The 14,699-nt window shown below is 34.8% G+C and overlaps 2 protein-coding genes and 1 long non-coding RNA gene across 3 annotated transcripts; 1 reads left to right on the top strand and 2 right to left on the bottom strand.

The window, feature by feature from the left end:
* Window positions 1–615: 615 nt before the first annotated feature.
* LOC147569202 (uncharacterized) lies at window positions 616–1,324 on the bottom strand. Its single transcript, XR_015238600.1, has 2 exons — window positions 1,266–1,324; window positions 616–812 (listed from the first exon to the last, which is right to left on the bottom strand). It is a non-coding gene; the product is annotated as an uncharacterized LOC147569202 (long non-coding RNA).
* Window positions 1,325–1,574: 250 nt separating this feature from the next.
* On the bottom strand, window positions 1,575–4,198 carry LOC147569201 (uncharacterized). The gene is made up of 6 exons (XM_086662239.1): window positions 4,136–4,198; window positions 3,621–3,845; window positions 3,091–3,526; window positions 2,944–2,956; window positions 2,308–2,845; window positions 1,575–1,911 (listed from the first exon to the last, which is right to left on the bottom strand). Exons 1-5 carry the CDS (start codon window positions 4,196–4,198, stop codon window positions 2,770–2,772), a joined length of 813 nt encoding a protein of 270 aa, XP_086518365.1. The 3' UTR covers window positions 1,575–1,911; window positions 2,308–2,769.
* Window positions 4,199–6,374: 2,176 nt separating this feature from the next.
* LOC147569200 (ARM repeat superfamily protein) lies at window positions 6,375–8,551 on the top strand. The gene is made up of 5 exons (XM_086655659.1): window positions 6,375–6,779; window positions 6,886–6,992; window positions 7,139–7,289; window positions 7,398–7,592; window positions 8,132–8,551. Exons 1-5 carry the CDS (start codon window positions 6,552–6,554, stop codon window positions 8,378–8,380), a joined length of 930 nt encoding a protein of 309 aa, XP_086511785.1. The 5' UTR covers window positions 6,375–6,551; the 3' UTR covers window positions 8,381–8,551.
* The last annotated feature ends 6,148 nt before the right edge of the window (window positions 8,552–14,699 follow it).

Below are 14,699 nucleotides of genomic sequence, written 5' to 3'. Positions count from 1 at the left end.
TGACATAACATTATAACAACATGAACTTAATAAGCACATTAACACTATAATTATGAGACTTGGATCCTTAGAGACTATGTAAAGTCCGTCAAAAGTCATCATCTTAAGCGTAAGCCTTAAAGTCCATATATACTATTGTTTTACTAGTGTTTGTAAAGGTACTAGGTATAACCCGTGCCCATGGGGCACGGGCAGTTTGTTGTGCTAATTCACAAAAAGCATGGTAAATTCTACAAAAAAATAATAGAATTTAGCCAAAGAGTCAAAAACATAAGCATCAAAATTTTACTAAAAAATAAAATAGCAAAATAACTATTTCAAATATAAAAAATCTAAAAGGAGATTTAAATACCTTGACATTATCATACTCATATCCTTTTATAATTTGTTGGAAGTAACTTAAATCCTGTAAACCTATAATTTTAAGTAAGCTATTAACAGACGTGAAAAATGATATGAAGTTAAAGAATAACGTAAATTGCAGAATAAGACAAAAACAAAATTGCCAAACACTTCTAAATCGATTCAACTTTTAGGAGAGAAGAGCATACGTAGAGAAAGAGATGCGGGAAGTGGAATCCAAGAGACTTAGATTTTGATAATTGTTTAAATGAATTACCACCTAAAAAAAAGAAATATATTGACCCAAGGTATTGTAAACATTCCACCCAAAACACAAGACTTGTAGCCTCACAAAAAAATAACGAAATTTGTCTTCTTACGCGTATTCCTCTTCTTCGATGAAAAAAAATCACTGTAAAATATGTATGGATTTTCAAGCATCTTTGCCAAGTTTAACCTCCCATATCCACCTGCAAAAAGAAGAACGAAAACTTGTAACTTAATGAAATAGAATTCGAATATAAATGAATCTTTAGATTTGAAATCTGAAATATACGAAATTCGTACAAAACATGTTTCAGAATCTGATTTACACTTCAAACTAAAAACATTTAAGTACATATATTTATTAAAATTTAGAGAAATTCCAAGAAGCCTATACAAAACACAGGTTGATGATAAATTTTATTATATTCATGAAAATATGTGTGGATCCTAAGTGCAGTAATAACTTGATTTATAGCTATTAATAACTGAATCTTGTAACTACCATGATAATGTCAATTCTTCTTGTAATTTATGTTTAAATAATTAACGGTAGTCGAAAATAACAAAGTTGAGATCTTGGAGAAGTACCCAAAGGTGGGTGAACTGAATATCTCTGAACTGTTAATATGAAAATTGCAGTGTTTAAGGTAACTAACCTTGATTTGATGCTGGACCCAAAGAAGAAATGAGAGTGTTCAAATATAACCTTACTACATGGGAAAATTCACGAAACATCAATCAAAATATGTATATTTTTCAGTAATAGAAACATAAGGTTAAAATGACAGAATAACAGACCTGTAGTCTTAGTTTTCATACCATAGTTACCAGCAGAGTACCATTTGAATTAAAAACAAATGTGGATGAATCAGTAAAATAACAACATTATTGGCGTCTGTGCATTCCTGTTTTTCCGCAAACTATTAGAGTGGAAATTGATTAGTTATTAACTGAAAAAAACTAACCTTAATTGAATCATGGGAGGAGCACTTCCAATAGGGCAAGACGTTCTTATGGAGATCCTGTTAGATTCCAAGAAATACAACACATATGTTAGGTTAGTATACCTACATTCAAATCTTTACAAATAAGAACCTATTGTTATGGAAACATATGAGAAACAAAACTTTTATTTGTCAAACCAATGTATGTCAGTGAGCAAATCAATGCCGACTATTGAAGCAAACAAAACTTGAATTGTTAGTCAGCATCAATCACCAATGGACGGGCGATGAACTCATTGCTTTTGTTCTTTCCTCTTCAATTTTTTTTGTGCTTCACATTGAGTCTTTGGTGTTAAATCTATGAAGAAAATGGCATCAACATATAATTATGTGATGTATATGTTTAAATTAAATCCGGAGGTCGCTTTTGCCTTCGCAACTATAAATTTTTCATAGTTATTGATCTTGAAAACAACACTAAAAAGACTGAGTTTGAAAATTTATTTTCAATAGATAAAGTTGAAACTTGTTACAGAAATAAAAAACAATGGATGATTGGGTTAGATGAATAGTGAAATTCATAAAAGAGAAACTCCGCGAGTACGTGTAAGCAAATGTAACCTTCTTGAATTTGTGTTTCAAAGTGGTGAAGATTTATAAAATTTATGGTCGAACTTTAGAAAAAAAGAAACTTTTCAGAAATGAATAAATCAATAACGAAACAAAATTGATCGATTAGATTAAGAAAACTTACATGGAAGATCCCACAGCGTCATACGCTTTATAATCAAATTCACCAATAGCTCTTGCATGGAAAATACTACGAAGAACTTTTTTAGAAAGTGGGTTATTAGGTTTCCATCAATTGTATGAAATCTAATAGTATGTACTGATAAACCCATTTGATAATTTCCAAAAACCTTTTCCATTTATACCAATTGGAAACGTTTTCCAGCACCTCTTAATTTGGAAATAAACCAATTTCTGGGAAAATTCAAAGGTGCTTGATATAAATCAAAGCCAACACAGCTTGATATCATAGTATTCCAAGGTGCTTCATTTTTCACAGATAATTGATCGAACACGTAAGTGACAACTTCTACATAACAAAGTTCATATTGATTAAATTCCAACAAAAATGGGACAATAAATTTGATTAAATTCCAACAAAAATAGGACAATAAGAGATTGAGATGCAAAACTGCATTACCACAAATTAGACGAACAAATAATGAGATGAAAAACTACATATCTGAAATCGGACTGAACTGATAGAGAGGAAATATTCAAACCTGCAAATAAAGAGATGAAGATGAAATCTATTATGAATAAGAAAAGGTGGAAGATTCAAGAAAGAACCTGCAAATGAGGTTGAACCTACTTATCTCACCCGGATCTAATTCCTGCACCGAATTTCCATATGTTAGTTAAAAAAACGAATGTTCATAAAATTGTGATTTTGCACAACTAACAAGTGGAAAAATTAAACAGAGAGTAATTAACGAAACCGATCAGAAAAGTTGTAGAGGATCTTTACTTCTCTCTTTGAGACTGTTTAAAAACTGTCCAGGTCGAAGACCACTTTTGGTCAAATGAACTAATATTTGTTTTTCTTCATCCTTCAATCTGGCTACGTAAGAATGACCAACTAATGATTCTGGTAACTCATGATTATGTTCTCCACAATGCACCTTAACCTTCAATTTTTCTCCTACCATACAAACTCCTTTCAGTTTAAATGGACATCCACATTTTCTTGTCCCACTTTCTCTTCTTCTCGTAAGGTATTTATTTTCAAGTTGCTGTGCCTTTTTCTTATGGTCCATGTAAACACCACCTCTCTCACATCCTAATTCTAATCTTGCAGCCCTTCCTTGCACTTGTTTTCTTGACTTGGAAATCACAATGACGGACATATTTTTCCTTCCTACCTCTCGACACCACTCAATTAGCGCTTCACGTGAGTCAAATACCTACAATAAATCAAGAACCCACTAAATTGTTTTTTCGTTTTATCCTTATATCAATTTAAGGACCTGTGATATATGACTATGCAAGAAACAATACCTGGTCCGTATGAAAACATTTTCTCAAGTCTACTTTCGCTGAGAAGGAGAGAGGTTCTTCCACATGATTAAGAAGAGTGTTATCCACATTTTCTTGCTCAAGAGGATTACCTGCCTCAAGATTATCCTCAGATATCTGCTCTATGTTCTCAAATGTGAAACTGTAATCTATCCAAAATAACAAACTTGAAGTTTTAGGATAAAAAAACTTGAGTAAAAGAATATGCTACATGAAAGGAACAATTGAATAAATCAGATAATACTGTAACAATTTTGAAACCATAATGTCATCACCATTCTATATATGTTGTGGGAAATTTTTCACAAATATTGGAATAAGGAAGAGAAATCAATTACCCATTTTCACCAATAGAATTCTTACCCAAACTCGAAAGATTTTAATTATCGCCCCCACATTATCACTCGATTGTTAAACAGAACCAGGAATATATATATATATATATATATATATATATATATATATATAGAGAGAGAGAGAGAGAGAACTTGAATTACCAGAAACATCATCAAGACGGGTCTCTTTTCATCAGGGATAAGGTGTTGAACCTCGATAGACATTGAATTCCAGTCGACGGATTCCAATTGAATTCCATCTTGATGATGGAAGAATAAAACCCATTTGAGAAAGAGAGAGAGAGAGCCAACCAATAGGAGAGATAATCTGATTATCATAAACTTGCCAAGTTCTTGTCTCTTACGAAGAGGGAGATGGTATAACTGGTGTCGATTTTGCTGTTGTAAAGATGACGAGATTTAGAATCAATTGGAGTAAAAGGAAGAGGTGCGTAACGATGTAGAGGAAGAGATAGGGCAGAGGAAGGGGTTTTGTCTTTTGGGTGGCTAATTCAACACGGAGGGTTGAGATTCATTTGAGACTCAAAAGGCTTGGGATATGAATAGGGTGTATTAACTTTGTCCATGTCAGATTTGCATTTATTTTGTCCTAGTCATCAAAAAATGCCAAAAATTTCACCTGTACCAGGTACCACACATGTGCCATGACCCATGAACAAACAAATAATTGAAGTGTTCTTTATATAAAGGGTGACAAAGGACTTCAAGAAGGATGACAAAGGACTTCCAGAACTATTAGATGACATAACATTATAACAACATGAACTTAATAAGCACATTAACACTATAATTATGAGACTTGGATCCTTAGAGACTATGTAAAGTCCGTCAAAAGTCATCATCTTAAGCGTAAGCCTTAAAGTCCATATATACTATTGTTTTACTAGTGTTTGTAAAGGTATTGGATATGGATACATCTTCAAATAAATTAGGGCATAGAAGATCTCTTTTGACTAACGCCTTCGAGATATAACGTTGTTAGTCGTGCATGTATTACCAGATTAGTGTGCATGTACGTAACAGATGTGTCAACTTCTTCAATGTACTTAAATAAGTTGGTGCGGATATGTCAACACCTAGGTGCAATGCTCGATTTTTCATTTACAGTTCATGATTTGTAAGGGCGTCAGAGGATGTAAAAATGACAAAACTCCATCTTAAATGTTATATTAACTAGGTTCTCACCGCGCTTTACAGGCGTGGTATATCCCTCTTGACTAACGTCATCGAGGTAGATCACATATTAATTATGCGGATACAGTCTTTTCGAACATTCACCTGGTGTGCATCTACATCGATGTCTACACTCACGTGGTTGACTTCGCGCTGGTCGAGCTTAAACGTAGAGTGCATGTGTCCAATATGTCTTTTCCACATCATGTGGCGACATGTGTATAGGGGTGGAAATCGGGCGGGTATAGGCGTCCGCAGTTAAATTTGCTTTGGGCTCGGTCGAGTGGATTATGAGCATGGCTACTAGGGTACTCTGATAGATCGCGCGATCACTTTTCAAAACTCTTATGCCCATTACCCCAACCCCCGCCTGTTAAGAGCCTCGGGTAAATCTTGGGAGATTTTGGAGACAAATGTGCCGTAGAAAAAGTAGGGGGAGAGAGAAATGTGGGATGATATTGGATAGTTTCGATTTTTTCAATAGAGAGAGAAATAGAGAGATCATAATTGAAAGTGATGAAATGACTCCGATATCTATTTGTGTATTTAATTACTCAAACATTAAAAATTCTAAATGTTAGACCTAAATTGAAAAATGGAATAGACGATTAGACTGAACCCTCCCATAACCGACTGACCTGTTTTATTATAATAGACTCGATTTCCGTCGCGTCTTACAAACGCGTCAGTTCTTTCTTGACTAACGTCGTTGTGGTAGATCACATTTAATTGTGATTTAAGAAAATAAATAAAGTGAAAAAACTATAACTTGGAGATGAAAAGATGGAGAGAGAAGAAAAAATATTATCTAAACTACAAACAATAAATTAGAGAGGAAGTAACTGAAATTCTGATTCCAAAAAATAACATGAAATAATAGAATGTATGAGAAACATACGGGTAGTAGTTACTTAACGGATAGTATAACAGATTATTGACATTAATTTCCTTTTATTTTGAATCGAATTACATAAAGATGAATTTATACCTAGTGTCCAATGTGATCTTCATTAAATTTCCCATTAAAAATAGACTACTAGACGTCTAGACTTACCTCCCATGAAACAGAATGACCGGTTTCATTGTAATGGATGTGGAACGAACCGGGTTCGTTTCCTGTGCTGACTATACACGCCACATCATCTACCGGATTTCAAAAGTTTTTACAGTTTAGTTTATTTCATCCGACCGTTGTAAAGTAAACGTTGCTCACCCACTTTTTCAAATTTAAAAAAGCCCTAATTCAACAAAGTTTCAGCAAGCCCAACTCTCTCTATCTCTCTCCTTCACGCTCCTCCCTTTTTACTCTACAAATCCTTCAAAACAAAATATTCCCTCTCTCTCTCTCTCTCTTTCTCTCTCTAAAATTTGTAATTCCATCTCCATGAAAACAGAAGCAAAAATGGCTCTCAGATCTCTTGATAACGCCCTCCCAACTACTCCAGAAAGACCCAAGAAGGTAGCCAAACTATCAAACGTTTCCACCCAAAAAATCTCATCGGATATCACCCTAAATGATGAAAACAAAGCTCCTCCTCCCTCATCTGCTGAAATCGATTATATTCTGTCTGAGAATCTCAAACCAATTTCTGATCCCAAATCATTAATTGAGGTAATTTCGCTTTTCCCTAACTTTGTTTTAGGAATTTATTTGTTTTGATTCAATTTGGGTTTATCTTTATATTGTTTTTTTAATTTACTTCTTGGGTAATAATTAGACATTGATGGAAGGATTAGATTCAAAAGATTGGATTAAGGTCTGCGAATCAATTAACAATGTTAGACAATTTGCTCTGTTTCACTCTTCTCTTTTGCTTCCTCTGTTGTAAGTTCCCTTTCTCTCTCTATAAAATCTCTATCTCTCTCTCTCTCTCTCTCTCTCTCTCTCTCTCTCTCTCTCTCTCTCTCTCTCTCTCTCTCTCTCTCTCTCTGTCTTCTTATTGTGTTCATAATGAGTGACTGTGAATGCAGAGATAAAGTTATGATGGTAATGGTGAAAGCAATGAAAAATCCAAGGAGTGCTCTGTGTAAGACATCAATAATGGCTGCTTCTGATATCTTTACCACATTTGGTCATAACTTGCTTGAATCATCATCCACTTCTGATGCCTTTGATCAACTGGTATATAGCTCCACTCATCTCTCTCTATACCCATTTTCTCTATCTAGAAAATAATTCCCATGTCATAGAATTCATCTTCACTTATTCATGGTTGGGGGTTATGAACAGTTACTTCAGCTTCTGCTAAAAGCATCTCAAGATAAGAAATTTGTGTGTGAAGAAGCTGAGAAATCACTACAAGCAATGGTGGATTCGATTAATGGTGTTCAATTACTAAAGAAGCTTTGTGGATATGGTAGCCATAGCAACCCTAGAGTTAGAGCTAAAGCTGCTGTTTCAATCTCTCACTCTGTTTCTGAGATGGTAAATATAAGGCTTCTTTTTTCCTCCTTTTTTTTTCATTTCAATACTGATAGATAGAATAATGCCCCTCCGCTCGTCCTGACACAAGAAAAACTAGACGGACTTTTGGACAGTAATCTTATGTGGTTTGTTGTCATTCATGTTTCCTATGATTCTGATCCACTGAATCACGAATCACGAATCACGAATCACGAATCACGAATCACGAAATCACGAAATCACGAAATCACGAAATCACGAAATCACGAAATCACGAAATCACGAATCACGAATCACGAATCACGAATCACGAAATCACGAAATCACGAAATCACTGAAAACCACATAAAATTTCTACCCAAAATCTGCGTAGGTTTTCTTGTTCTCTAACATTAATCTTTTAGGTATTTGACAGGGATTTGAGGTATTCTTGATTTTCAAACACCCAAACCTCTCATTTGATAGAGCCTAGGCCCTGCCCTAATGGCACACAGAATCATTTTGTGATAAACAGAATGAAATCTAATGAAAGTTTTGTGAAAACTATTTTAATTTTTCAGGGACTTGAAGGGCTGAAAGAATTTGGGTTGGTTTCCATTACTCGAATTGCAGCGGATTTACTGAACGATAGGCTTCCAGAAGCTCGAGAATCGGCTAGGAATACCATTAATTCGATTTATAATGCGTTTTTGGGCGACGAAGAACTGAAGAATGTTGAATTGTCACCAAGAGAGTCATGGGAGAATTTCTGCTCTTCTAATTTATCAACTATTCAAGCACAATCGTTGATTAAGATAACCATTTCTTAAATTGTAGTAGATATAGTAGTAATGGTACTACTACGGTTTAGGGTTTTAAATTGTACCAAGCTAGACATGGGAGTTTCATGTAAAAGTATGGTTTTACATGAGAATATTTGATGGGAGATTTGTTTATGTTTTATAATGAATTGTGGTTAATTATAAACGACTTTCAACCTATATGAACCAGTTCAAATAGCTTTCTATATTCACTAAGTCGATACTTTGTTAATGAGACATTGATAATTATATTTGTTAATAGTACGTACCCAATAATAACCCAAACTATTTTAATTTTACACATTACAATACTAGAATCAGATTCTTTCTTAAACAATAATGTTCGAACCTAGCTCTTCATAGTGACGAAACATGTGTTATAACGTCCATTTCAAACTAAATTATCAAATAATTAGTACTCGTTATCAATCACATTTCTTGAGTTACAACCAAAACTTATTTAATGTGTTTGAATTACGGGTCTTCAATAAAAAAAAATAGCTCAGTAACCCCCTTGCAAGTTCAACTTCAACTAAACTGGCGATTACAATGTGTCTGTATACAATTCTTATTCCCGTTCTTATTAGCTTATTTCAAAATTGAAAAAATCTATTTGTACAACCAGACCATTTGGATGACATTTGGCATGGTGCTAGAACCTTGAGTTATTAAATTCTTCGAAGAGAAACATTAAATGTTTCGAAAATTGGGTTTGAAAGCATGCCAAACGGTAATATGTTCAATTCTAATGGTTCAACCCATAAAGAGAAAAATCACTTGATCAATTAGAGTATCACCTTGTTCAACAAAAAAATTAAAGTGTCACCATTGGCGACATACCGCCGTTCTTGGTGACATTTACAAATTTCCTCTTTGACTTTCTACTTTTTTTTTTATAGAAATCGACTACGATCTACATTGGTCGTTACAAGGCATTGATACATGATAACCACCTAATGAAAGAGGCCTAAAAACTCAAGGGTCCATGGGTATATTAGGGGTGAAAATCGGGCGGGTTCGGGCAACTATGAGCCGGACTCGGGCGGATCGGGCTCGGATAAGCCGAGCCCGCGATAGGTAGTCGGGCGGATCGGGCCGGACCAAACACTAAGTATAGGAGCCCGTAGCCCGTCTGCGCCCGGCAGCCCGAGCGGTTTCCAACAGGCTCGGGCCGGACGGGCTCGGGTAATTTTGAGAAAAAAATTTACTAACAACTAATCAACCATTTCATTTATAGTTTTTTAAATCGTTTTTTTTTTGCCATTATCCACTCATTATATAAATTGTTGTCTGTTTTCTAAGTACTTTATAGAACATCTTTCAACAAAATATATATATATATATATCTATTATATAAAACACAATGGTGTTTTTGGAGCTCAACCGTCGATTTATCTTTTGGATATTCACGTCCGTCTGATTATCATGTGTAGATTTTTAATCTAACAGTTGAAGTACATTGAAAATCAAGTTATTTAACCTCCCCTCCATGTGTCGCCAAATTAGATAAGAAGTCACAAACTGCATCTTAACTTCCCCCAATTTCTCTCCCTTTATTCTCTCCCTCAAAACTCCTCTATCCCACGAATTTCTCTCTCTACTCCCACTAATCTCTCTCCTCCCACTACTAATACGGTTTAAATTTATCAAAAAAATTAATCTAACTACTTTTTTGAAAATAACTGCTACTCTCTCACTATATAACCATTAAATACTGATTATGAGTATTTTTCTTTTCCATTGTCTCTCATTTTATTTGTTTCTTAGTTGTTCTGTTTTTTTAGGATCTCATATTTTTTTTCTTGATAAGTCGTTACCATTTCATATAACAATGTAATATTTCTTGCTAATCTCTTTTCTTCAATTTGTAATTGATCTTCACCAACTTTTGTCACTTGTATAATCTCTCGCCTAATTAATTATGTAGTCTATTAAATAATGTATAATTGTTTTCCATGAAATAATTTATATTGAATCTTCTTTGACATTGAGATGTAAAACATTAACGACGGTGAAGCCAAAAGGGATCTACCGCGTCCTACGGACGCGGTGGACACCTAGTATATATATATATATATATAACATGGGATGTATCCATGTAGTTAACTTAGAATCCCTAACACAAATCTAAAAAGAGTTTCATTTCCGGGCCCATGTGTACAAGTCCTTTTCTTCCTTCACCAAACCCTAACAACAAGATCATGACCATTGTTGGAGTCTCCTCACTTTTTATACCCAACTTCACCCTAGATTCTTTCAACAACAAAAAAAAAAACTTCACCCTAGATTAGGATTCCAACTAGTCAAAACTCCAAGGACACTTTATGTTGCCTTTGGGAGTGTTGAGTTCTTGCGACTTTAATGTACCAAGTCTTCCCAGCCTCGAGGTAATGAGCAAAGAGATCATTTAATACTGCCATTAGAAACATCAACTAAACTAATGGATGAACATCATGACAATACCAAACTAAACTAATCTAAACATTACTAAACAACACCAACTAAACTAAACATACTAAACAAAATTACAACAAAATAATAACCAAACCCATCTCAAATGTTTGGTTTATCAAACAAGAACACATAAATATCTCATAAAAAAAACAAGAACACATAAAGAAATTAACAAAATTACAACATTATGAGAAAACCTAGATCTATTATAAAACAGATTTGACTCGTAAGAGTCAAGATCTATCATAAAATCTTAAAAAAAAACCAACTACATAATAGAAATATTTTCAATTATTTTCAAAGATGAGTTGAAAGGCTTAACCACGTCATTTGACCGTTAGATCATCTGCGTATACCCATTAACGACCTTTTCATCTTATCTTCAACCCACATGTAGAGATCATAGTTGAAGATAGTAGACTAGAATCACTAAATCATAAAAATAACACCACAAATCGAAATAAGGCTTCGTTTTCATCTTATCTTCAACCCACATATAGAGATCATGGTTTAAAGGAGATTTGTTAACACGGTTTGATCATTGATGGAGGCAGGGAGAGATATTGAGGCGCACAGAGAGAGAGGTAGATTCGTGGAGAGAGAGAGGCGGAGAGAGACGGAGGTTTAGGTTTAGGGTTTCTCTGAGGGAATGAGGGCTTTTATAAGAGTTGAAGGGGAAACTATTATAATCCAACGGCTGAGAACGAATTCGAAGGGACGCCCTATCTCAGCCGTTGCATTAAAAGTGACACGCGGATCTCGTCGGGCTATCTCTCGGGCTCGGACGTCGGACGGACCAAACGGGGCGGGACTCGGAATTGAGGGCCTATCCGAGTCCCGACCCAATAAGCCCGAGCCATCGGGCCGGGTATGCCCGACTCGGGTAGGACTCGGACTGCGGGTCAAAATGGTCCGGGCCGGACCCCGGGTTGCCGGACCGTTTTCTCAGCCCTATGTATATAGACCAAAATAATGTTCAAAAAGGGTTTAGGGTCCAATCTTGTCAAAAAATGGATTTTTAGTCCTTTTGCTCTTGGGTCTAAAAACCCTTACTATCTATACAACAATTCCATCCGTGTCCCAAACTATTTTCGCGGGATTTTAAATTGTGGGGCTGGGCCGAAAATTCCAACGGCTTAATTAACCGTAAATTTGGGATAAATTTTAGGAAACAAAATCGAAACTTTTCCAAAACGAAACGTTTCCAAAAACCCTAACCTAACTCTTCGAAATGCCATTACGAGAAACTAATCAAACGCTGAAAAGAAGGAAATCAAATTTGGGCGTGATTTAGGGAATTTATTAGCAAAAAACGGATAGAAACAAATCATAATTTCTCTCACCTCTAAACAGATTAGGAAATCAATTTTTCTCTCTCCTCTTTACAGATTTGGACCAAATCAATTTTCTTTATCTTACTATTTAATTTTTTTTCGATTCAAATCAATTTTCTCTCACTAAACTTTTAGATTTGGAAAGAGTATATTTTCTGGAATCAATTTAACCTGATTTGGGGGTTAATATACAAAACGTATATATCACTTTCTCTCACTTAAATTTCAGATTTGGAAATAGTATATTTTTCTGGGAACATTACAACAACATTTGTTTTCGTTTTTACTCGTACATAAATACACATCGAATACAAATTATGAAACAAATACGTAAATTATGTGTTATTTATGACGAGAAAACCAACATTTGTCATGTATACAACGTAATTTATCAACTGTATGTGTGTCATGTTCAATAAATTACACGTAATTTCTTTTACATTACACATCGTTTACATTCTGTTACAAAAAAATCGTTTACACTATATTATCGAAGAGTATATGTAGTCTTGAGCAGGACAAACAACATTTACACTATATTGTCGAAGAACATATCCAAATGCTTTTGCACCACCAGGAAACAAATGACCAACTTCAGTAAATATTTTATCCCAGCCATCAGATTTTAGTTTTGTGGTCTTACTTAGATTGGATGATTCTGTAGGAAATTCCATAAGTAACAACAAAACTATAAAAGAAAACATATACATTCGTCAACAAAACATATACTCCCCCCGTCCCATTTTGTTTGGGTGTTATTCCTTTTAAGGAAGTCCCAAAATGTTTGTCCACTTACTTGAAATAAGACTCATTTATTACTAGTTTTATTGATGTTTCTGAATCTACCCTTACTTTTAATACTAATAAAAAAATTCTATTGGTTCTACTCTAGTTCCAATGTAGTTTTAATTGTAATACTCGAAAGTAAATATGGGTAATATAGGAAAATACATTTAGTTAGGAAGTGATGTGGTGTGAATTCACCACATTTATGTCACTTAATTTAAATGAGTTAGTCCATTTTATACTTTTATTTTGATTAGTTATAAACTTCTCTTGATTAGGTACGATCTATGGAGTTGAACAAGAAAAACGGGTAAAAATGGAAGAAAGACGCTCGAAGGGTAATTTGGTCATTTGGAACAGGGTGATTCAGTAACTTTGTCTAAAAGTCAGTGGACCAATGAAAAGTAGAGCCAACGATGAGTACAACGGTGAAGACGAGAATCGAATCGGAGTTCGGATGAAAAAGTTGTGATAGAAAGAAGTCGATGAATATTTCGGTCTTTGCTGAAAAGTTAGAAGATGTAGAGACAAAGTTACAGGCACTCCCTTTAAATCTAAGTGAGAAGCCCGAGAATTCAAGAGAGAAGAGAGAAGTATAAATTTTATGAGCACTCTTTGAGAGTTGGCCCAAGTCAAATGAGGACCAAGTCAAATTTGACTAGGGTTTCTTGGGGTCTTTTGGAAAAGAAGATCGGCTTCTCAAGAAAAGGAGGGGGGACTGTGCTGAGGAAAAGAAAAACGAAGGAGGGAAGGAGGCAAAGTTTGGACTGGTTATTGCGGGAGGTGGTCAGGATTCGGTGGGAGTTTTAGAAAAGAGTGGTTTGAGGAAAGTTAAAAGGCTGGTTTTCTAGTTTGGCTGGTTTCTTAGTTTTGAGAATTTTGGAGGTAGTTTTGGTTGATTTAAATAGGCGATTTTAGGAATTTAAGGGTAGTTTTGTTGGCTGGATTTGGAGGGAAGGTAAGAGTCTGTTTGGACAGTGGAGATGGCTAGAAAATCAACTTGAGCAAGGGAGCGTTTGGAAACCCGTGGAGACCAAATCTCAGCTGGAAAAATCCATGTTCTATTACTTTCTCTCTTGTTCTTCCATTTTTTCTACTTATTTTTCATCTTGTTCAAGTACTCCAAAAGCATATTAACTTGTGTTAGCTTACTTTTGTCAACTCATTTGTGATTCTTAGTATTTCAAATTATAAAATCATGTGTGGTTTCTTCTTTAACTTTGAATCTCGATATTTGCTTGAACATGAGTAGCTAATCAATTTGTTGAGGTCTAGGGATGAAATCTTGATGAATTTGTGATTGTGTTTGTGATAATTTAATGTGTTTGATAATAAATTGATGTTCTCTTATTTCGATTACTTGTTTCAATCGTTTTTCATGTGTCTTATCAAGTACTTCGCATAGTTAATCAATTAGGCAATGTGATCGATGATTCGGTTTTATTCGTTTAGGAAGTTTATTTGACTAAGTATTATCTCCGGACATACGTAGTGCTTATGAACATCCACCTTAGGAATCGAGACTAGGTTTGTATCAATCCATTCGATTAAACCGTACATAGTTGTAAGTTCACCACATCGGATTCCCGGACCTCGACACTTCTCTCACTTGTTGTTCCCGACTCTTGTTCCTCCGAACTCTTCTCTCAAATCTCTCTCGCCCTCTTACATTGATATTTTAGTTTGTTTTACTTACTTTATTTTCTTATTGCTTATTCGATTATAAACCTCACATTATCTTCGTTTATTTCCGC

The sequence above is a fragment of the Eschscholzia californica genome, unplaced genomic scaffold (genome assembly GCF_041429995.1).
Source record: "Eschscholzia californica isolate CP2 unplaced genomic scaffold, dmEscCali1.0.p SCAF_1, whole genome shotgun sequence".
NCBI classification, from domain to species: Eukaryota; Viridiplantae; Streptophyta; class Magnoliopsida; order Ranunculales; family Papaveraceae; genus Eschscholzia; species Eschscholzia californica.
The sequence above is the reverse complement of the archived record's forward strand: the minus strand, read 5'-3'. Positions and strand labels throughout refer to the sequence as shown.